We start from the raw sequence: 24,739 nt of genomic DNA on the forward strand, positions 1-24,739 counted from the left end.
GTAGGTGATGAAGGAGCTCTTCCTTGTCTTTGACTTGTTGAACTTTGACCTTTGGGTTAGTCATGAGAGCAGAAGCCCCATACTGCCTTCACTGTACCTTGTCAAAGCTTTGAAGACCCACAGTAGGCGCCCTTAACTAGTCACCTTCAGTGAGGACCCTCTTGGCAACTAGGGAGTTCTAGAATACTCTGGCCAATGTATCTGTAGGTTAGCCTTTTTATTAACTCTGATGTAGTTAATGTTTTCTTACAGACAGAACCGCCACTGAACACACCAGAAAACAGAGAGTACCTTGCAGAAATCATGTTTGAATCATTTAATGTACCAGGACTCTACATTGCAGTACAGGTAATTAAAGAAAAACACCCACATTATCTTTGTGATTCTGTTGTGTAAGAAGCAGTAATTCCAAGGTCATTTGTGCTCAGTCTGGCTAGACACTCATAACTACCACTGAAGTGAGATTGGTCTGGATCTACAGATTTCCTAGGCAGAGTCTCATGTGTTTTTATTTGGGTGACAAGTTAGAGATGTAGAGGCCTTCCTTCCTTCCTTCCTTCCTTCCTTCCTTCCTTCCTTCCTTCCTTCCTTTTTTAAAAAAACTTCTCACGCTTACTTTGCCTCACTGTTAAGAAAAAACAAAACAAACCTAATAACAGTGAAAGTGAAAAGAACAGACATCCTAAAATCCATTGGAAAACAAGGTAACCTGGGAAGCGTGTCTCAAGCCTCATACTACCACATGGGGGGATAAGGCAAGAGGTCAACCTGGGATAGATTTGTGTTCTGAGGCAAGTCCGAGTTGCAGAGTGAGATCCTGTCTCAAAAACACAATAAACAAACAAACAAACAAACACCGAGCCAAAACAAAGTCAATGCCTCTAGAGAACCCTAGGATTCGGCTGCGTTAGTTCTGTGCACTCTGGCTTCGGAGAGGCCCTGAGCTCCCAGGGGCTTCAGGGCTCATCTTGAAGCTTTTTCTTGGCCTACAGTCTCATTGTTGCTTTAGTGGTTGTATATGAAGAAGTTGGTTGGAGTTTTGAGGAGTAACTGAGATGCATCTCTTTCCAAGATTCCTGCCTAATATTGCTTCCTTCTAAGAGAGAAGAGTCCCAGGGGAGATGCAGTTTGGAGGTGCTGTACTGTTGTCTCCTCATGATCAGTCATAGTGCCTTTTGACACAGCAAAGGCTCCAACAATTCTTACAGGGGAAATCTAGAATCATTATTTTTTCTCCTGGTCTTTTTTGAGATAAGGTTTCTCTGTGTAACCATGACTGACCTGGAACTCACTCGGTAGACCAAGCTGGCCTCAAACTTACAGAGATCAGCCTGCCTCTGCTGGCATTAAAGGCATGAGCCACACTGCCCAGCTGAGACCTATTCATTCTCTTCTCTCCCAGGATACCTATAATGTATAGAATAGGAAGGTACTCAGGAACACCAAACTTACTATTATTATTTGAACTATAGCCTACAGTTGCCTCAAAGTCAGGATGATCCCCCTGTCTCACCCTCTTTGAGTATGTGATGACAAGTGTGTTCCACAATGTGCCACAATAACTATTAGTTCTTAAGATGATCCACATGCCATACTTAGAGTCTCCATGACATGAAGGACAGCCAAATAATTTGGTATCTGGCCACAATGTCAATCTAACATTTTGAAAAACCAAAATATCTTTAACTGTGTATCAACTCAGAACATTGATGTTAATGCTGAGAAGGCCTTTTATATGCTGCTCAGGGTGAGGCGAGTGTTGCACTGCTAACAGTCATGTTTTTTAAAAGTGAATTCCTATGTTCTGCCTTGGCCTGACATTCGCTGGACAGTTCCTTGCTGTGGGTGTCCTGTGCATGGCAGAGTGTGGGGCAGCAGCCCCCTTGCCCCCCACATACACACACCGCCTCCTCACCTCTGACAAACTGTGACTGTGGGCAATGGCAGCGGACATGGCCAGCTGCTCTGTGAGGAGAGAGTTGCCTTTGGCTGAGAACTGCTGTCTTGCATCTGTCAGATGAGACTTTCTGAGTGGGGGCGGCCTTCATCATCCGTGAGAGAAGAGCTCCATGCGGGTTGGTAGAGTGCTTGCCCAGCATAAACCCTGGGGTTGATCCCAAGCCCGGAATAAACTGTGTATGGTGACACACATCTGAATTCCTAATACTCTGGAGCTGGAGGCAGGAAGATCAGGAGTTAGGCCATTCTTGGCTGCACAGTGAGCCTGGGTTTCATGAGACCTTGCCTTGACCCACAAACTCCCGAACAAACAAACAAACAAGCAAAGAAAAGCCCCAGCTCCATGTGTCTTACCTTGTAGTGTTTGTGGCTGCGCTTGGACCACCAGCAGATTAGAAGTTAAACCTTATGATTTAGCAGTGGGATTCCACTTCATTGATTTTGTTTGTAAAACTTTATAGGTTCTTGTTGAAAACTTGACTCCTTCATTTGAAGTGAAAACTGGCATGCAGGTTAGCTGAGTGAGAATTGTAATGTAGGAGATGTGGGGTCCGGAAAGGGAAGTTTCTCAGATTTATTAAGTAAGAAAGAGTTCACTGCAGGATCTGAGACCAGCTGAGCAGTGGCTTTTGATCTTCCTGGTTGTGATGCCTCTCTTCATTGGCTGATCAATGTCTCTCTTTCTAGGCAGTGCTGGCTCTGGCAGCCTCTTGGACATCCCGGCAAGTTGGTGAACGCACACTAACGGGGATAGTTATAGACAGTGGAGATGGTGTCACCCACGTTATCCCGGTGGTAAGCACGGGGTTCTTATTTTACTCTCTGAGGTTTAAGCTGACCTGGGGTAAGAGAAGAAATGAAAAGGCAAATCAAAACGCAGCCTACTCAAGTAACATGCCAGCTTTTACGTGGTGTAGTAGAAACAGCTATGGGACCGACCGACTCCTTCCTTCCTTCCTTCCTTCCTTCCTTCCTTCCTTCCTTCCTTCCTTCCTTCCTTCCTTCCTTCCTTCCTTTCTTTCCTTCCTTCTTTCTTTCTTCCTCTCTTTTTCTCTTTCTTTCTTTCTTTCTTTCTTTCTTTCTTTCTTTCTTTCTTTCTTTCTTTCTTTCTTTCTTTCCTTCCTTCCTTCCTTCCTTCCTTCCTTCCTTCCTTCCTTCCTTCCTTCCTTCCTTCTTTCTTTCTTTCTTTCTTTCTTTCTTTCTTTCTTTCTTTCTCTCTTTCTTTCTTCCTCTCTCTCTCTCTCTCTCTCTCTCTCTCTCTCTCTCTCTCTCTCTCTCTCTCTCTCTCTTTTTCTCTCTCTCTGTTTATTGTGAGATAGGATTTTCTTGGCTGGCTTGAACTGACAGACATCTATCTGCCTCTGCCTCTCAAGTGCTGGGATTCAAAGTATATGTCACCATGCCAGCCTTGGCAATGCGAATTTAGAGTTCAGGAAGGTGAGAAAGAGTTCAAAAAGTGGCTATGTTTGTGCCTTTGTTGGTTTTGCAATATGGAGCAAATTATGTAGTCACATGCTTTTTTTTGGCCAGGATTCTGCTGTATTCCCACGAGTGTCACGTGAGTGTCCTGGCTTGAATGAAAATGGTCCATAGGGAGTGGCACTGTTAGGGGGTGTGGCCTTTTGGAGAAAGTACATCACTGGGAATGGGCTTTGAGGTTTCAGATGCTCAAGCCAGGCCTATTGGGCTATTTATTCCTGCTGCCTGAGGATCCAGATATAGACCTCTCAGCTCCCTCTTCAGCACCATGTCTGCCTGCAGGCCACCATGCTTCCACCATGACAATAATGGACTAAACCTCTGAACTGTAAGCCACCCCAATTCAATGTTTCCCTTTATAAGAGTTTCGATGGCCATGGTGTCTTCACAGTAATAGAATTCCTAAGTAAGACACTCATCATTGGAGCTGCTGCAGTTAGACATCATTCTGATGTCAACGTCGAGGGTCAGTGACAGGCTCTGCTTATCTGGGGCTGAGGAGAACTTGCTCTTGCCTCTGAATGAATTCAAGAGTGACAATTACATTTGATTGCAGGGCTCCTTATGCTATCACCTTTGGGTTTTAAGTCGTTAGGGGAGTCAATGCAGGAGGCTTTCTCATCTTTCCTTTGGTCCAAGGGATGACTTAAAGGAATTATTTAAAAAATCAACAGTGTCAGTAGAAAGTCAGACAGTCATGATCATCCCCCTTCAGGTTTTCTCAGTAGCCATAGTTACGGTGTTAACCACAGTTATTTATGTTACCCATCGTTATAAACACACACATCAATTATATGAAGTTCTGTGGCTTGGTTTTGTTACTTGGAGGGTGTGTGTATACTGTGTTTGCATGGAGTTGCATGCCATGATCATATGTAGTAGTCATATGAGCTTGTGGGCCTCACTTCTCTCTACCATGTGAGCTCCAGGGATCAAACTCAGGCCGAGCACCCTTATCTGCTAAGCTATTTTACCAGCCCTTAAATAAGTTTAAGTTTTGAAAAAAAAGTTATTTAATGATGTTTGTGTCTCTGTATGGGTTTGTGCACATGAATACAGGTTCCCCCAAGAGGCCAGAGGCATTGAAACCCCTGGAACTGGAGTTATTTTGTCTGCTGTCCGATATCAGCGCTGGCAACGGAGCTTAGTCTGCAGCAAGAGCAGTTCATGACCTTAGTCGCTGAGCCATTTCTCCAGCCTCCTAAATGTAAATTTAAAATGCAAATAAGAGAATTAAAAAATCCAAAACTGAGTGGGGTGGCACAAGCCTGTAATTCCAGCGTTTGAAAGGTGAAGGCAGGAGATTCAGAAGAGAAAGGTCATCCTTGGCTTAATACTGAGCTTAGGGCCAGCCCGGGATACGTGAGACCCGTGTCAACCAGCTTCACAAAATTGAACATCTTCTACCTTCATGTCGTGTGTGTATACACACCAAACAAACAAACAAACAAACAAACAAAACCCAACTTGGCTAAAGCCAAGCAAGACGGGTGAACTTCCTCTCTTGCTGCTTTGTGTCTGCTGAAAGGCTAAAGTCATGAAAGGCTTTATGGTCCCTGTCACCCTGTACCCCTGCCCACGTGTCCTCTTCATGGGAGGAGTGGACCCTTCAGAGCCGTCTCAGAGGCTGGCTCTGTGGGAGTTGCTGGAGGAGGTGCTGCCCCTCTGGCTTTCTCACTGCTGTGCTGCCTTGTAGAGCAGAGGGCCTTCGCTCCCAGTGCTGGAGCCCCAGGTCTGCCTGCACCCCTTCTCCATCATCTCCACACTGTGGGCCAGGGTGAGCAGAGGCCCTTCTATCACTTGTTCCCTTCGCCCAGGGTCAAGGGTCACTCAGAAAGTGTATGGTAGGAAGAAAAGACATTTCACATAGAGCCCAAGTCCAGAGAGAAAGGGTTTTGTAATTTTATTACTGTAGATTCTTCTCCCATTTATAAAAATTAATTTGTTACTGATAATCTGGGTAAAGTTAAGAGAACAAAATTACTCATAAATCCATCTAGACAATCACACTATGAACTGCATAGCCTCTCAAGTGTTGGTTAAAACACACATGCACAAGCACAGAGAATATCTTCTGTCTAGTTTGTGTTCTAACAGTATAAATAATACTAAAGTTGTATTTTGCACATTCATTTAATGATACCTTTTCTGTATGGTCAAACATCCTATGAAAAATTGTCACCTAAAATCATGGTGTGTGATCTAAAGTGACATGGTGGTGACTGTCCTGCTGTTGGGTGCGAAGCACACTGAGAAGCCGACTTAATGCTGGCTTTAGGAATTGGTGTATGTGGGTCTCACGGGGTGATTGGGAAGATTCCATGTGTTAGAAGCTAATGTTTAATTGCTTGTACATACCGTTTCTCTAAAAATATTTTATAAATAGTTGTACTTTGCAGAAAGGCCCAATGTTTTGTCTAGAAGTTAGGAGCATGGGGGAGGAGCCCAGGAGGACTTGGGGAGGTGATCCTTACAGCTTAGCATGGCTCTGTCTGTGCCTGTGCTGATGGATGTAGTACACACACACACACACACACACACACACACACACACACACAGAGTACACACACACAGTACACACACACACACACACAGAGTACACACACCATACACACACACACACACACACTCACACACACACACACACACAGTACACACACACACACACACACACAGTACACACACACACACACACACTCACACACACACACAGAGTACACACACAGTACACACACACACACACACACACACACACATGCGCGTGCACAGCATGGAGCTGTGGTTCATCTTCATGTCCTCTCTTTCCCCCTGGCCCTGTGGCACAGCGACCACAAAGTGCTAGTGTGTGAAACTGATCACCAGTGTCCCCACACCTGAGTCTCTGCAGACAAGCTGCATGGGTGGCCAGGCTTATGGCTGCAGTGGCAAGTGTGTGCCCACAGAAGGTCAGTGAGGGGACTTTGGGCCCATCACTGCTGTGGGCAGGTGGACTCTAGGCACTCCTGCTAGTGGATGGCAGAGTTATTGTGGACTCCCACAGGCCCCTCACAGACATGCCTTTAGTAGCTCAGAAAGGCATCAGGGAGCATCCAGATCTTAAGATGCACTGGTCTTAGCTAGCACTGGTTGGTTAGCTTCTTTGAATCACTTTCAATGTGCTGAACAGAGCCATGTCTTGAATCCTTATATCTGCCCTTAAAGCCCATGTGTGACCGGCTGGGTTTTATTTCATAGACGCTGTAAATGCCCTCAGGGTATTTGCTCCACACTAGGGATGGAGGTTAGGATCCCTGACCCAGGGTTGGGATCCAGGCTTTGGGGATCACCGTCCTCTGTGCTTTTCCACAGTTGCTAACTTTGAGTTAGGAGCAGCTTCATCGGTGGTTTGACAGTGCACAGACAAAGCCTGTTCGGCCTACGTAGAGGAAAGCTTCACTGTCAGGTTAGCGCCTCTCTCAGGCAGCAGCACCTTTTACAAACGACCAATTCTGTGTCGTTGCCTACATGTTCCTAATGGAAACATTTTGGTTGCTTATGGAGATTCAGGTTATTGGAGTCATTCAGAATTTTAAATATTAATGGAACTTCAGATGCTGTCATTTAAAAAGACCAGAGATACTGAACCTTATAAGTGGGAGCCATTAAATGCTAGTTCAGTGCTCAGAAGGGTGGACATCTGGGAAGGGGAGGGTGGGGACCTGCTGAGTGCACGGGCTCTGGACTGTGGTTAGTGACGTGGCTGTCCTGCCTCCTCTCCTCTTCTCTCCTCTCCTCTCCAGGCAGAAGGTTATGTAATTGGAAGCTGCATCAAACACATCCCAATTGCAGGTAGAGATATTACGTATTTCATTCAACAGCTGCTAAGGGAGAGGGAGGTGGGAATCCCTCCTGAGCAGTCACTGGAAACCGCAAAAGCCATCAAGGTAAAAACAGAAGGGAACCTGGCTGGTTTGGGGGTGAGGGAGATGGTGCTTGGGTGTTCCCCTCAATGCCACTGCCCCTCCTGCTCCCTTCCTGTCCCCCGTGAGTGTGGGCCTTGGTTGTTTTGCCATTGAGTTTCCTGTGCTGGGGACGTGAGGCTCAGTGTGCTCTCCTACACAGAGAGCGGCTTCTGAGCTGGTGTTGAGCCACCGGTGTGTGGAGTAGAGTGTTGTTTAATTGAAGCCTAATTAAACCAAACCTTCAATTAGCTGCATGCTGCTTCCCCATCTCCCTCCGTGCTTCCATTTAGAATCAGGAGGCGAGTCGCAGCAGTAGCTGTCAGGAATCCTGAGGTGTTTGCGTGCTTTGTGTCCTGAGAGTACACCTCAGAACCCTGCCAGTCTAGATCTCAGGGTCCTTAAACAGAATCCACCTGCCTGTCTCCAGACCTCAGTTACCTGTTACAGCAGTGACAGGAAAATGTGAACTTAGTAACAAAAGAACAAAGTGAAACTTAGTAACAAAAGAACAAAAGGTCATTATTTAGAGGGTCTACTTGACCTCACCCATCTTCCTATTGGTGTGGGCATGGCAGTTACAGACTTTTAAAAGAAATTTTTCTTCTCAGCTAGCAAAACTAAAACATTAAAAAAAAAAATCAAAATGCAAGAGATTCCTGAGTGTTCAAGGCTGGTTATCATATATTGAGAGGAGGGAGGGTTTTGTTTGAATCTGGAGAAGGGTCTGAGGTGGGGTATGACATGTGACCTCACACAGCTCTGGTTCTGAGCTGCAGCGTAGAGGGGTAACTCTCCTGCTGTTTCCTCTCAGCCAAGCATCTCTGGAGGTTGGTTAAATTCAAAGAGGCAGGGGACAAGATTTCTGAATTTTGGCTGATGCTAGTTGAGAACAATTCTTTTGGGATGGGACAGGTAGAGGGCTGGCTCCTACAGAAAAAAATGCCACCTGTCCCTCCCTCGTGGGCTTGGGCTTCCCAGGACTGGGGAGACTTGAAGTCCTCAAACAAAAGGGAAAAACTGGTCGTTCCATGGTGGGGAGAGATTTGAAAAGATGTCCTCAGACTTCTTTGTAGACTAAAATATTTCCAAGGTTTCCCCTCAGCCTTTGTTTCCTTTTCCTCAGTGGGAGCCATCTCTTGGCAGCCCCAGTGCTCTCGCCTGATTCTGCTCTTATTCTACAGTAGCTGCCAACTGATGTCATGATGTTTGCTTATTTCAGTCACCTAGTGTCTGACTCTGAGCTAGATGGCCTCTGAGAGGGATCTAAGTGTTTCATCGACTGTGTATCTCCAGTGTTGATCAAGTGACTTAGAATACCTAACCAGCAAGGTCAGGGGATCAAGCAGACATTTAACAGGAGGACAGATAGCATTCCCTTAGGCACGCATTCCTGCACATACTCTCTGTCTCTGTCTCTCTCTCTCTCTCTCTCTCTCTCTCTCTCTCTCTCTCTCTCTCTCTCTCTGTCTCTCTCTCTCTGTCTCTCTGTCTCTCTGTCTCTCTCTCTCTCTCTCTCTCTCTCTCTCTCTCTCTCTGTCTCTCTGTCTCTCTCATGCAGTTGGCTTCTGGGCCAAGCTTAGCTTGTTGGTCTTGTGGACAGTAGTGAGGCTGGCACCTGACAGGGAGCCTGAGGGGCCAGCAAAGCCTGGGTGGAGACAAGGAGCTAATGTTTTATAGATAGATATTATTTCAGACAAAATGGCAACAGAATTAGGGAGAACATGGTAGTGATGTGTAACCATTGCAGAGAAAACAGACTTACCTACTCAAGTGTAGTCATGCTTAAGCTGAAAGACAACAGGACACATGCTTGATGGTTCAATCACACAAGAGTTACAGTGTAGGCAGAGATGAGTTCAGAGGTGTCTGTGAGATGTGGGTTCCTGTGTATTTGTCAGAGGGCAGAGGTGCGGGTACTTATCAATGCTTTGGCCATGTCTTTTTGTGTACATACAGGAGAAGTACTGTTATATTTGCCCGGATATTGTCAGAGAATTTGCTAAGTATGACGTAGATCCTCGGAAGTGGATCAAACAGTACACAGGGATCAATGCCATCAACCGGAAGAAGTTCATTATAGATGTTGGTTATGAAAGGTTCCTGGGACCAGAAATATTCTTTCACCCTGAGGTAAGATGTCTGAGTGTACTGAGTAGTGTATGTGGAGCGATGCTGCCCTCCAGTGTGCAGAAGGAGCAGTTCCCAGTAAAGGGACCCAGGGAGCAAGTTGGTTTCACATGGTGGTTCCCTCTGCAGAGTGGTTGCCTGGTGTGCCTTGCTGTAGGCTTACCCGCTTTAACAGTTAAGGTTGGGGTTATCCTGGGCATGAGGAAGATCTCTGAAGAGCAATAGAAGAAATGGATTTGAAACTGATCTCCAGGCACCTGTAGGAATAAAGCAGTCACTAATCTCAAGGTCTGTGTGCATTGATCCCTGTATGAAAGTAACAGTAAGACGGAGTGTTTTGTGACTGTGTGTGTAAAACCAGTGAATGCCCAGCTGGTGAACTGGCTCATAACTGTCTGCAACTCCAGCTCCAGGGGATATGCTGTCTTCTTCTGGTCTCTGCGGGCACTGCACTCAGATGCTCAAACCCACACCCAGACACACCCACACACATAACAAAGTACATAATTAAAAGTAAAAATGAAGTCTTAACATTTTGTTTGAAAATAGTTTGTGTTACTTGAGAAAGTGTATAATATTTCTTTCCTATTTATATAAAATATAGTTTGCCAACCCAGACTTTATGGAGTCCATCTCGGATGTTGTTGATGACGTCATACAGAGCTGTCCCATAGATGTGCGCCGGCCGCTGTATAAGGTATAAACTTCTTGGGTAAGGTGTTTTGAGTTCCTTCCCACATAAAAGGCCTGTAGTTGTTGGCTATCCACGAAGCAAGTCTTCATCACTGTTTTCCTGCTCCCGGCAGGAAACGAATTCCAGTTGTGTATAACTGAGAGCTTTGACTCAGAGAGGGGATGAGTGGGACGCTGGGAATATGACACAACCCACAGAGGGACTTTTCAAACTCTTTTCTTCCTCCCTTCCCCTCCCTCCTCTGCTTGAGCGCAGACCATGACTTTCCTGTCTTGCCCTCCCTAGCACTGGGGTTTCAAACCCTGTGTCTCCATGCCTGGCGTGAGCTGTCTTTTTGTCTTGACCGTCAAACTGGATTGAGTTACACAGCCTGAGCCCTACACACCAATTGAAAGAGGAAGGTTTGCCCTGCTCAGGCTCTCTGGGAACCGCTCTTATTCTTTGCTGGGTATTTACGGTCAGTGCTGAGGTTAGCCCGGCAGTAAGTACAAATGCACGTGGAGGAGTTTTTCAAAATTCTTTGATTGTCTAGAATTGTAAGACTGAAATGAGAGAAATCTAGTCGTTCTTATATGAAAGGAATAATGGCTGACAGCTGGTTAGCAAGAGCAGAATTATCCTCAGCTAACATGTGCATGTGTGCATCAAGCCTTCATTCCTAGCTAACATGTGCATGTGTGCATCTAGCCTTTGACTCAGCTTCATGACCTCACATTACACTATGCACACACACAGGCATCTACATTTTAAACACAGAGAGGTGCTTAGTCAAAATGTATTAACTACTTCCATGTTCCATACTAGATACTACATACCTTTTAAAGAACGGGGTAAATTCCCATGGAAAAGTCTTTGGTGGGAAAACAGCTATTGTCATGCAACTCACATGAGTATAGTGCAAGGGGTTTAATAGTTACTTGCATTTGCTTATTCTTATATATATATTTTTTATTTACAGGATATTGCTGTGCAGTCTAGGTTGACTCTAAACTTGTAGTCATTTGCCTTAATGCTCGGTTTGCTGGATTATTTGTATAGCATTTCCGGGCTTTCATTAGTCTTGTGCTGAGAGTCACTATACAGTCACACACATACTTCCAGATTGAATTTTGTGTCTCGTTGCTTTCCAGGTCCTGTTGCTGTTGAGAAGCAACCTTGAGCTTCTTCCAGCTGAACAGATTATTCTTGAAAGCACATTACTAATTGTAGGCCTTAATCAATTAACAAATATCTGTGATGCATTGAGTGTGTATATGTTAGAGAACTGAATCAAACAGTTGCCTATGGCCACTCCCTGTAGGCATGCTGTTTCTGTCTGCATATCACAGTCAAACAGAGACGAGCCCTTGAAATACCAGTCCCTGTCCCAAAGCCCATCTATACAGCTCTGAGTTAGTGAGGTTTCTGCATGTAGGGGGTCTAGAGTATACCGTGTCTTTGAACTTGTATGTATTTGGGAGGATCATGTTAACTGCTAAATGGCAAGGTTGGCTTTTGAACCAGTTTCCTGTATCTTTGATAAGTTTAGGCCTTCCCTACTGAGTCACTCTGCCCATCTCTGAAGAGATAGTGAGAAGAAAACCTTGCCTACTTCTCCCTAGGAGAACCACTCCTCCACTGTGGGCTGTAGAGGCTTTAGCTTGCCTGGCCATCCAGTTTGTGACAGTAACTAGTATACATGAGCTTCGTTTGTGTGTATAAGAAGGTAATAGATATACAGGAGTTGTCTCAGCGTTTCTATTGCTGTGATAAACACTATGACCAGAAACAACCCGAGGGATGAACAGTGTTTGGCTTCTGTGTCCCAATCACAACCCATCATGTAGGAATGCCAGGGTATGTGCTCAAGGCAGGAATCTTCAGCCAGGAGTTGGTGCAGAGGCCATAGAGGGATGCTCCTTACTGGCTTGCTCCCCGTGGCTTACACAGCCTGTTTTCTTATAGCATCCAGGTTCACTAGCCTAGGGATGGCTCCACCCCCCAGAGACCTGGACCTTCGCATATCAAGGAAATGTATCACAGACTTAACCACAGGCCAATTTGGTGGGTGGGTGGGGGAGCATTTTTTAACAGGTTCTCTCTTTGGGTAGGCTGCTGGGTGGGTAGGGTGGCAGGGGGCAGGGTGCCAGGTCGGTATGGGGCTGCTAGTTGCTATTGTAGCATCGGAAGTGATAGAATTCAAGTCCCACTGAGCTGGGAAGGCTGAGGACAGTGGAGTTGGCCACACTATGTGTTGTTTTTAATGAAGCTTGAGCATTCTACTCTGGAGAGAGAGGAGAGTCAAAAGAGGCTGCCCCTCCTCTGTCTCCTGAGACATTCATTGCTGTAACTAGATTCTGACAGGAAATGGACCTTGGGGGTTCTTGTCTTTCTTAGGGCAGCAGCCATTGTGGCGCCTCAGTGAGTTTGACATTGTCTTGGGTTCTTTCAGGAAGCTGCCACTCCCTCCTTGGGCAGCCCTCGGGTCACTCTTCTTGCTCTGGCAGTGTTTGGTGGGCATCTCAGCTTCTACTACTACCACTAAGAAAGGGACTGCTTCCCGAAGCCAGGGTGTGATGAGAAAGTGGAATATTGAGAATTATGGATGCCCACTTGAAAAATATCCTGTGGCCTCAGTTTCACAGTGGCTAAATGTACAGACATATAGGTGTTTGAGTGTCTAAAGAAATTAGGTTAGAAGACACAATCTGTAGCACACACGGGTGTCTTTCTGTGCATAGCCCAACACCTGCTGTCTGTAGGGGGTGCCTCTTGTTTTCATTTTTGTTCTGAGGCCCTCTCTTCTTCATTCTTGCCAGTGACCTAGGCCCCTTTCACAGTGGGGCAGCAATCAGTGGATCAGAACGATTGGACAACATGGTCTAGGCCCAGGGAAACTCAGATTAGACAGGGGGAATAACACATTTGGTGGACCTTGATGGATTCCTGGATTGTAAAACGCCCTCTCCTAGGAGTGCGGATGTTATGTTCCTGATGTCATCCTCCTGTGTGCTTTCCCTCCAGTCTCACAGCTTTATCCAGACAGTGGAGAACTCATGGATGGAGTTTGCAGCAAGCTCCATGGTATCCTGTTCAGCCCTAGAAGGTTATCTTTCTTCTTGTTTGGAGCCTTCTTCTTCCTTGAGTAATCCAGACTTGTGGGGCCAAGGCTGTTCTATTTTGCTCATTCAGCCTTGGTGATTTTCAGGGGGTTTCTTATGATTGAGTGGGTAAGAGGTGGCTAGCTTTAGACTGTGGAGTGACCCAAGACTTTGTTGGCCATCGAGCCAACATCTTGTCCAGGTTCTCAGGCAAGAAGAAAAACAACCAGTAAGAATAAAAGATGGCTCTGAAGATTTGGACTGTTCGCTTAGCTTTATGGGGGTATGGTTGACATAAAAACGGTGTGTGTTTGTGGTGTGGACAGGTTGATTTCGTGTATGCATCCACTGCAGAAACCATGTTAAGCTGATTAATTCATTCACTCGCCACCTCATAGCTTGCTATGAGTGTGCATGTGTTGAGAAGCCTAAGAGCCACTGACAGCGAATTTCATGTACAGTATACTTCACTATCAGACAGCAGCTTGTGTCCTGTTCCACAGATCCTCACATAGCTGTGCCGGGGTTAGGGAGGAGGCATATTAAATGCATATTAAAAACATTTCTAGAATTTGGCTAAGTTGACAGCTACTGTTAGCAGCTAGTCCATTCTTGGATTATCCGGTGTTTAGTATTTTGTCTGTTCTGCAATGAAGGTGGACCAGTTATAATTGCTTTATCATGTAATTGGGTGTCTTTTTCTCTAGTGTGTGTGTTGTCTTGAGTGCTTACTGATACTAGCTGTATTGTTAAATTTAAGGAGATTTAATATGTATGTGGTGGTGTGCTTGTCTTTAGGAACTGATCCAAAAGCAGAAAATACTGAAATAACTAATAGGAACCACTGCAAGCTAAATGGCATTAAACGAACCATGCAGTTATGGTAACTGAAGGATGAGCAGCTTGCTTTTAATTAGAGGGATCAAGGCTTTGGGAAGGCACCTTCCAAGCCAGTCAGAGCTGGCCTCTCAGCAGGTGTGGGAGAGGCCTGCCTGGTATAGATTCCTGAGCACAGAGGCAGGGATCTAGGGGTGCATAAGGAATTCACCCTTCCTGAAGCCTGGGTGCAGCAGGGCCGGAAGGAGGTGGCAGTATGAGATATCTGTCATCCTGCTTTGGCACTAGGTTGGAAGGTGGGAAAATATCCTACTTGTTCTATTGTCAAGAAGATGTGACTGCATCTTGATGTGCTGGCAGTTGGCTTTTCTATAACTAGTGGCTTGACTTGGGTCTAGTATAGTAATTATCTTAGTGCTTGTAACTCAGAACAGCAGGATGCAGGATGAACAAGCTGTGTATATTATCTATTGATGTTGAGTAGGTCTGATATCTTCAATAGATGAAACAGAAAATTAGAAAACATATCTACTAGTGGTGTTTTATCTTTGTTCTCTCCTTTCTCTCCCTTCAGTACTAGGGATAGAATGCAGGTCATTGTAGGCAAGCACTCTGTTAGTGAGCTACATCTCAACCCAGCATCCTTTACAAATGTCCCTTTCCAGTGAAACCAAATGCAAGTCCAAGATGCAAGCGGAGGGAAGGCAGTGGTTTAGATTTGGACAGGGTCACGGGTTTAACAGTTACAGAAGGTTTAAACCGACCCACAACATTTAACTGTGCCTCCTGCTAATGTACTCCAAAACACTAAGATTTCTTTCCATCTTAGTGGGAAAGGAAGCCTGGTGTGAACAACTAGTCATGGCTGAATTCAGAGACTTTAATGCAGGCATAGGATGATAAGTGATAAGATCTCTCACAATGCCCGGCCGGGGTGTTTGCTGGCTGCTTGCTAGGCTCAGCACAGGCGCTCAGGAAGCAGGGATTCAGTGGCATCTAGTGAGGTGAGCATAATGACGGATGGGCACCCGGTTTGAGCCCAGTTTGGTGCCTCAGGGGCTTCCTGGAGCTAATGCTCCCCATGGGGTTGTACCACAGGGGATGTGGCTGCAGTTCTGGCATCCAGGGCAGTGCCAGTGGCCACATGTGGCTGCTGCATCCTTCAAATGTGGTTGCAACAAGAAGGCATATAAAATTTTGTTTAATTTAAATTGATACAGATATAAATAGAAATATTGGACTAAGGGCTACACTGTGGGACAGCTCAGACTGGTGTCCCCCAGGCTGATGTGATCTGCTCAGAACAGGGAACACAAAGATGGGAACTAAAATGTAATCTTTGCAAGGTGGTGACACACACCTTTAATCCTGGCTCTCAGTAAGGAGAGGCCAGCAGATCTCTGAGTTCCAGGCCAGTCTGGTCTACAGAGTGGGTTCTGAGACAGCCAGGGCTACAGAGAGAAATTGCCTTGGAAAACAAAAACAAAAACAAAAACGAGAGCTGGCTTGCTAGCTAAGAACATGGATTGCACAGGATCCAGCACCCACACTGGGTACTCATAACAGTGTGTACCCCAGCTCCAGGGTTCCAATGCCCTATTTTGGCCTCTGCAGGCACCAGTACATATGTGTAAACATGCACATACAGAGATGTACACACGCATACACATAACTAAAAAAGTAAAATAAATCTTTAAAGAGAAGAGTGTTTGCAGGGCCAGGAGCAGAGTGTGCTGTGGGTGGGAAGGGACTCAGCATCCCTGGGCCTGATATTTATATACACAGTAGTGATTGAGAAGCCTGAGGCTTGCCCAAAGCCAGATCATGTGGGACCTGAAGGAGACGGGTGTGCCACTGTGTGCTGGCTGGGATTCTCAGGGAAGACATGGCCTTGCACAGAGGTAGAGATTGAGTTTGTCCCGAGGGCCACTGAGGACTTTGGAAGGATACGCAGTGACTCCAGTGGAGAACACTGACTGTGTCATCACCTGCAGCAGTGTGTCACCTCTGTTAGCTACACCTGGGTTCCTGTGTGCTTCAGTCACAAGGTGTGATAGTGTGACAGTTCAACACACACAATCACCCTCAAAGTCAAGTCTCAGAGCACTGGAAGACAACTGTCCCTGGCCTGCCTGATCACTGTCCCCACAGGACCAGAGGCCAAAGGAATGCAAATGAAGGAAAAAGAAGTCATGTAAGTGATTCCTGGAGATTCCTGCAGCCCCTAGAGCCAGCCTGAACATTTGCTTGGATTTCAACAGGGGCGTGGTTGGGTGTCTCACAGTTAGGGGTTTTCTCAAATGTGCACTTTTAGTTGTCAGCTGAGCCTGTAGCTGCTGTGACATCTAAACTGCAAGAGAGGAGAGGCAGCCTGTCTTGAAGCGTGCTTCTTTTTTCCTGACCTGCGCTGGTTTGCAAGCCTCCTCCTTTTCTCCTGTGTTGTGAGGAGATTGGACCTAGGTCCTTGTATATGCTAGGCAAGTGCGGTAGTGCCACTGAGCTGCGTTCCAGTCCCTTCACATTGTTTTTGAGACAAGCGAAGCTGCTAAAGGTGGCCTCAGACTTGCTCTTTGGCCCAGGCAGGTCTTGAGCTTGCAATCCTTTCCCCTCAGATTCCAGAGTAGCTTGGAGTACAGTACTGCAAGACCAGGTCTTGCCTGAGTGGTTAACACTGTACCTGCAGTTACACATGATGGCGCACAGGTGGCGCCATGTGTCTGTCAAACTGAATTCAAAGTCAAGTGTGAGCTGAGCTGCACTGAGGTTCCAGGAGCAGGAAGTATGGTTGCTTTTGATGTTGTGATACTTTTTTGAACAGGTATGGGAAATGAGACTTAGTGCTTGCACTTGGCCAGCCGCTTACCCCCGAGCCATACCCCCAGTCCATAATATATATTGACAATGAACTTGCTGGTGGTAAAGCTTTTTATTTTAAACCTTTCTGACTTACACTTCAGGAGGCTGACAGGTTGTGTATGTGTATCTAATGTTGTGTCATGGCATTTTCTACCAGCAGAAAGAGGGCACACTTTGCAAAGGTGACTTAAAATGGAGACTTTTGGTAGGGAGGTAATTTTAGAAGGGCTCTTAAAAAAAAATCTAGACAAGACAGTGGGTTTCATGAACACTTGACACCCCTCACACTGTGCAAAGGGACACATCAGATCCATCCAGAGCCACGTGGGGAGCGGGGAAGCAGAGGGAGGGTGTGGGCAAAGCATTAGGATGTAAAAATGGACTTCTTCATAAGAAGTTTAGATTCTGTAGGTGGGCAAAGGCCTTATCTCTAATTTAAAGTGCACATTCAATTTGGTAAACTTCAGGTGTGCCAGAAATGTGTGTAAGAAAGCAGATGTCGCTTGTATCCCTGATTATCAGTTATTGACATCAGTTATTGATCATCAGTTATCGATTATCAGTTATTGCTGAGCTTTTCTTGCGGCTCTGAGTGAGAAGAAGGAGGATGGATGTGTCCCGTCATGGTTCTATCTGTGTCCTGAGTGTTCACTCAGCAGTGTTGTAAAAACGTCCTTAATAGAGCAAACTCTCCAGAAACATCATCCTTCATGAAGTTGGTTCAGTGCTGACCCTTCCCTGTGTTTGAGTACTTGGTGTTTTTCTGAACTTACATCCCGTTTTTTCTTTACTTTGTTATGTTTTAGGGCATATGCTAGCCTGAGGCTGGCTCTAGGGGCCGCCTCTCCTTCCGATATTTTGGAGTTGGGTGGTTCTACTTTGAGAACCTGCTGACTGGAGAAGGTCTGATCCCTACCTGACTAAGATGCTTTCTGACCTCTCCAGGCCTGTGACTACATTTAGATTTTCAATGGCAGTGTTAAGTGGTTTGTAGAGTTCCTGGGTATCCAGCAGGATCTGATGGTGTGAGGTGATTGTTAGTGAGAGATGCTTGCTTTCTGTTGGGCTTCCTGTAGAGAGACACACTGAGCTCTGCTCCTGCTGAGAGCTTCTGAGGAAGCTGTCTGTATCTCTCTGTCTTCATGGTCAGGAGCGGCTGCTCCAGAGCAGACAGCTGTGTAGCAGCCAAGTCACCTGTGGGCAGCATGAGGCCTGGGTCCCTAGTTTCTTGGCCTTTCTTGCTTGGAGAAGACTCACATAGGGATGTTGTGATGTCAGAGGTTAGTCAGCTGATGTAACTGCAGAGTGCCTGTAAAGGCACACAGCAGCATTTGGCACTTAGCAAATATGTGCAGGGCTAGGTAGTTCAGTTTCTAAGTAAGCATATGTTTTCCTGTTCTCCCAAGCTCTGAGTTATGCAGGTCTACAGCACTGAGATCTTACAGCACTGCAGAGTACTAGGGTATTCTGGTGATCATTTACTTCATTCCCTAGTGGATTATTATTATTTTTTAATTAAGAAATCCATTGCAAAGACATGACAAGTAATTGTAAAATTGAGCTGGGTCTTGGACTGGAGGGGAAAAAGGATGTAAAAGTTATTAAAAGGCAAAGAAACAAGATATTGAAGAAGCAGTACTTATGAATGCAGCTTTGAAGATGGCCACTGCAATGTGGGACAGTTTTAGTGTGCACACACCTAAAATGTTTAGGAGGAAGCATGATGCTCTCAGGTGGTTAGACAAAGTTGAGGATAAGAGGGATGGTGACTGACCTAGTGTCCTTGGAAGAGCCACCTGTTATTGCCCGCGCTTTTGTTCCCCCTGGTAAGAACACGCTCAGGGCAACCGGAATCTTCTGCGGCACAAGCTTTATTGCTTACCCCTTCAGGAGCCAGTGGAGAAGAGAGCCAGAGAGAGAGAGAGAGATAGAGAGATTGATAGAATGGCGGAAACCCGTCCCTTTTATGGAGGACTGTCCTCCGCCTCGGACGTGTCGCTCCCTGATTGGCTGCAGCCCATCGGCCGGAGTTGTCGTCACGGGGAAGGCAGAGCACATGGGGTGGGAAACTACCCCGGCGCATGCACAGATGGTTTGATTACATGGGTGCCAGTGCCATCAGCGCCATCTTGTAATGGCAAATGTGAGGGCGGCTCCTTACAACCTGTGTTACAGGAAGGGACCGTGACCGACTCAGTGTCTTTTGACCGACTTAGTGTCTTTCACTAGCTTGGTGAAGATGAACTATTGAGATGGTTAGCAGACCATATGCGTGTCCCCAGCCCCAATAGTGATCCTTTATGAAGAAGGTAGAATCACTATTAAATTCAGCTATTGTACCAAGATCTTCTATGTGAACTGAATTGCATTGTAAGTCCCATTCTGTGTTTGATCAGTTTTCTGCCTCAACAAACCAGTTCACAAACAAGCCTGTGGGCCTTCCTGATCCAGATGACTGCTCACAGGGTGACTCACTAGGAAGACTCAGGGGGAGTAAGGACAACCAGTGGGTTCTCAAAATGTGGTACTTCTCAGGTGATCCATCACCATTATCACCATACTTCTTGCTGCTTTCAGGGACTTCATTTTCCTAAGCTTCACTCTTGCTGTAATATTGACCCACACATTTACACACGATGCACTTTGTACAACTAAATGCCCTTAGAGACTTCTATGCCTGTGCACTGTGACAGCCAGGGGAGCACTGTGACAGCCAGGGGAGCACTGTGAAAGCCAGGGGAGCATTGTGACAGCCAGGGGAGCAATGTGACAGCCAGAGAGTACTGTGTCAGCCAGGGGAGCACTGTGACAGCCAGGGGAGCACTGTGAAAGCCAGGGGAGCACTGTGAGAGCCACGGGAGCAGTGTGACAGCCAGGGGAGCAATGTGACAGCCAGAGAGTACTGTGTCAGCCAGGGGAGCACTGTGACAACCAGATAGTACTGTGTCAGCCAGGGGAGCACTGTGACAGCCAGGGGAGCACTGTGACAGCCAGGGGAGCACTGTGTCAGCCAGGGGAGCACTGAGATAACCAGGGGAGCACTGAGATAACCAGGAGTGCACTGTGTTGGCCAGGGATACAGCCTCTTCCCTTAGCAAGCACTATCACTGGGAAAAGGCACTAAACTCCTAAAGTTGCATTGGGCAGACCATGGGCCACACTGGGAACATTCTCTGGCACAAGAAAGGGCTCATACCTCTAAATCTAAAGATTCTTAAAGGGGCCTATGACTTTGAAAAAGTTTTAAAAATGTAAAAATCACATTTTAAGATATGAACTTCCTGTCATTCTAGAGAAAGACATTTTAGAAACAATATTTGGGACCTACTAACAACATTCATTTCATGTTTTCCAAGAAAATGAACCGTGCTTGCTTTATACATTTAAAAAAGTGAAAGACTGGGTTGGGGAGATGCCTCAGTGGGTAAAAGGACTTGCTGTATATGTGTGAGTAACCCAGGTTAGGGTGGCAATCTGCATCCATAACCCAGGTTAGGGTGGCAGTCTGTCTGTGATCTTAGTCTCCTCAGATGAGGTAGGAGGCAGATAGGAGACTCCCTGGAAAGTCATGGGGCAGCCATCCTGAGGTATAGAGTGAATAAGAGTGTGGGTTTCTTGTAGGCTTTCCTAAGGCTATGGGTAGGCTATTAGAGGTGAAATTTCTACATAAACTCATGTTAGAGCTGGACTATGTATCAAGGCAGAAGACTAGATCTGAGATGGCTTTACAGGACTCTGCTCTTCTGCCTCTGTCTCTACTGCCTGCTCTACATATCTCACCTCAGCAGCTGTGGTTCTCAGCTTGGCCATCTCTCACTGGCAGCGAGCAGTAATGAGTGGAACAGACCCAGCCTAACCTGGGCTCTCTGGCCTGGATCTGTGTGATTTTGCTTTCCCATAAACTTGTGAGGGATTGGCTGGCTGATGGGGTGCCTGGCATCCAGAAAGGCAGTGTGGGAACTCATGGATCCTTGAAGGATGGTTTTTATTTTCTTTATAGTTTTCTCAAATGATATTTTCTGTCAGAAAGTTAAATGAGGGCAATTTCACTTTCATTGTCCTAAATAATATTCTGTAGCCTGAGAGAACAGAGCTGCCTTTCATTGTAACAGCCAGTCAGTTTCATGATTCTCATCCTGCCTCACCCACCAGACGTCTGGTGTGGTCGCATGATAGAGGCTGGAGTGATCATGGGGCTGTGGGCAGAGGGAGGAGCCATTTGAAAATGTCCCCAGGGGATTTGAATGTGCTTCCTTTCAGCATTGCAGCTCTGAAGGGTTCCAGTAGGAGGGAAGACCCTGTTGGCTATTATATAGAGCCTGAGGACCAGTTAATGTGGATTTTCTGGCTTCTTGGCTCTTGTCAGGGTTCTGCCCGGGGCATGGGGAGCGTGGGCATGAATTGCTATGTGTTTTCAGTTGCTTACAGTGGAGGAAGTACCAGGGAAATGTCTAGTATTGTGCTGTCACAATATATATATATATATATAATGTACGCCTTTTGGCTAGCAAAAGGTCTCAGGTGAGGGATTCAAGGGGGGCAGTTATTAATGCCATGTAGAATCAGACATGTTGGAGACTCTGAGGAGTTCAGACCCTAGTGACAGAGACAGATAGCATGGTAGAGCTCTGAGGAGAGTCAGCCCACAACGCAGGAGTGCCACCCTTAAAGAAAGCAGGAGCCCATCCTAGAGCCCACTTTAGGGGACCACAGCCAGAAATGCAGATTGGGGTCACCCCAGATTCCATAGTGCAATGTGGAAGCAATTTCAGAGTTTTACAGGATGAAGAAAGTTATAGGTCAAAACAAGTTCAAATGCATTGGTGGGCATGTAAGAGAGGCAACTAGAGCAAGATGGGGGAGCCTTTCTGTAGGCCCCAAATGCTATTCGTAGACTGTCTTAACTTTTGGTTTGGCGGAAACTCGGGATCTTCTAGGCTGATAGCTTACTAAGGCTTTTATACATTAGTCAAAGGATGTTTGTTCTGACACAGAGGTGGACAAGGAATGGCTATTCAGGGGCTAAAGCTAGCCTAAGATAGGCAAATTGCTTCTCGAGCTGCAACGTCCCAGCCTCCCCATATCTCTGCAGTTTGTAACCAGTCTTTGCAAACACAGCAAACCTGTGCTTTCTGGCTGGTGGTGTCAGCTGAGGGATTCCAGGGGACTCAGTGCAGGGAAGAGGAGAGGGTGTGGGAGAGTTGCTGCAGGCAGCCCAGCAGCAGTCTGCCTTCAACTCCGACAGGGGGCGCTCATGCTGCACAGTGTGTTACTTACACAAGTCATCCTGCTGTATGCAGAGACTGAACCATCACAGGCACTCAGTCTCACCCAAGGCTGCGCACTGTCCACTTTGGTCTTTCAGAACGTCGTTCTTTCTGGAGGCTCCACAATGTTCAGAGATTTTGGACGTCGTCTGCAGAGAGATTTGAAAAGAGTGGTGGACGCCAGGTTAAAGCTGAGCCAAGAGCTCAGTGGAGGCAGGATAAAGGTAGGAGGCTGTGTGCCAGCCGCTGTGGGGGTAGAGCCAAGCTTCACTGGGGGGGTGGGTAGCCGAGGGTTGTTGCTGGAATTCATGGGAGGTCGTCCTTAAAACCACCTGGGTCAGTCAGGCATCAATGTGTGTGACCAGGGTGATGCAGAGACAAGATGGGCTTGTGGTGAGGAAATGTTCTCATTAAATGCAAAAGAACTGCTGTGCGTGGGGAGCCAGGCCATGCTCATCCAAGACCACAGCTCTGAGCTGCTGGGTGCTGTCTGGGCTTCTCCCTGAGGTGGGCTTTGGTGGGGAAGAGAACCTACGGCAGTGAAGGTGCCCGGTGCAGTGTTTGTTTTGTTATAGTGTTTGGGGGTTCACTTTGTTACTGGCCTTGCTATGCCCTATGATTTGTCTGAGGGAAGCTATTGGTTTGATTAATTGTGTGTTTTAGAATTGGAAGAAGGGGTCTCCTGAATCTGTGGGATGGGCCTACAACATGACTGAGGCCGTCACCGGAGGAGTCACTGTCTATCATGGACACACTGCTTGGAGGATGCACTGTGCATACTAAATGCAGACTAAACGCAGTTGCTTTCTTTTGCAGCCTAAGCCTGTGGAGGTGCAGGTGATCACTCACCACATGCAGCGCTATGCCGTGTGGTTTGGAGGCTCAATGCTGGCCTCAACTGTAAGTCCCTGATCTCTTGTCATTTGTGCTTTCCTATTGAGTTTGGATAAGTATTGTCTACAAATGTGAAATAGCATGTGTTCTGTTTGCATGGCTTTAAATATGCAAAACAAATTCTACTTGATATAAAAATATTTTAGTCACTTAAATTGTATGCTTTATTAACAAACACGGTGGTGGCACATGCCTTTAATCCCAGCATTTAGGAGGCAGAGGCCAGCCTGGTCTACACAGTGAGTTACAGGACAGTCAGGGCTACATAGAGAAACCCTGCCTTGAAAAGAACAGCAACCAAAAACAGAACAAAACAAACAAACAAACAAACAAACAAAACACCCCACTACTACCACCACCACCACCACCAAAAACCAAAAAAAAAAAAAAACCAAAAAATCCACCCTGCTCATTGTCCCTTCCATGTGGTTATTTTATTTATTAATATTCCCCCCACCCCCAGAGTTTGTTAGCAGCCATTTTTAGTTCAGGTTGACACATTTTTGATCCCAGTAAGGGAAACTAAGTAGATTTGTTGTTGCTTTGTAAAGTTGGGAATTGCTGAGTGAATTTTAAAAAGCGAAGTCAAGTTCTGCCTGGTTTGTTATCAGATCAGGTGTGGTACCATGATTGGCAGAGACCCTTGGATAAGTCCCTCCCATTTGCTCAATGTTTTCCTCTTCCCACCTGCTCATCTTCTTCCTCTTTCTGGCTGCTCCTCCTGCAGCCGGAGTTCTTTCAGGTCTGTCACACCAAGAAGGACTATGAGGAATATGGGCCAAGCATCTGCCATCACAACCCGGTCTTTGGAGTCATGTCCTAGTGTCTGCATAGGAGCTATTGTCTGACAGTGTCCTGTTGGGGAATAAGTGTCCTTCAGAACCCAGAGCAGCCACGGCTCCTGTACATAGCAGTGTGGAATGGGTGTGTGAGCAGCGTGCTTTCATCACCAGTGGGGCCGGGCACGGTCTTCCCAGTAAAGCCATTTATCCGGTATGACTGTTCGTGGTCCTCCTCCCAGCCCCTCCCCTCCTGCCCCTTCCACTCTCTCTCCTTTCCACCCGAGCTTCTGGTCAAGTGTAGCTCTGAAGGAATCCATGCAACTGTAGAAGCTACTAGAGGATGCAGTGGATTCTCCAGGAAAGACTGTAAGGTGGGGGAACCCTGGCCTTCCCAGCCTATTTTTGTAAATAAAATGTTATAAACTTGAAATACAAATTGATGTTTATATTTCCTATCATTTTGTATTTTATGGTATTTGGTATAACCAGCTAATGCTAAGCATGAGTAGTCACAGAGTTCATGGATGTCAGAGTTCTGTAATAAAGTACTTGATTGTGAGGCATGTTCTGATGTGTGTACAGGCTTTATGCCACGTCTGCTGGGAAGTGATTACATGTTGTTGGGGTGGTGTGACATCTGAGCACCAACCGCTGTTGAGTTAGAGTTGGTACAGATGTATCTAACTTCCTGGAGCTGCTTTATAGAAGACAATGGTTTAATGTTGTTGAGTGCGGGATGAAATACTATTGCACTGTTGTAATAAAGGCTGCTAGAATCTTTATAACTGTTCCTTGTGGTCACTTTTGCCTCCCCATTCATTCA

General features: G+C 46.3%; 1 protein-coding gene across 1 annotated transcript; it reads left to right on the forward strand.

Annotated features, from left to right (window-relative positions):
- Window positions 1-252: 252 nt before the first annotated feature.
- LOC147005079 (actin-related protein 3B-like) lies at window positions 253-23,957 on the forward strand. The gene is made up of 8 exons (XM_085836533.1): window positions 253-348; window positions 2,647-2,754; window positions 7,218-7,361; window positions 9,336-9,509; window positions 10,111-10,203; window positions 22,339-22,464; window positions 23,057-23,140; window positions 23,862-23,957. Exons 1-8 carry the CDS (start codon window positions 304-306, stop codon window positions 23,955-23,957), a joined length of 870 nt encoding a protein of 289 aa, XP_085692659.1. The 5' UTR covers window positions 253-303.
- Window positions 23,958-24,739: the final 782 nt, after the last annotated feature.

This window comes from Mus caroli, unplaced genomic scaffold (genome assembly GCF_978045245.1).
Source record: "Mus caroli unplaced genomic scaffold, Mus_caroli_1 scaffold_4, whole genome shotgun sequence".
Taxonomy (NCBI): Eukaryota; Metazoa; Chordata; class Mammalia; order Rodentia; family Muridae; genus Mus; species Mus caroli.

Coding starts and splice junctions, on each gene's coding strand:
- LOC147005079 (XM_085836533.1), top strand. CDS start 304: ATGTTTGAATCATTTAATGTACCAGGACTCTACATTGCAGTACAG. Junction 9,510..10,110: donor AAATATTCTTTCACCCTGAG/GTAAGATGTCTG, acceptor TATAAAATATAG/TTTGCCAACCCAGACTTTAT. Junction 10,204..22,338: donor TGCGCCGGCCGCTGTATAAG/GTATAAACTTCT, acceptor TTGGTCTTTCAG/AACGTCGTTCTTTCTGGAGG.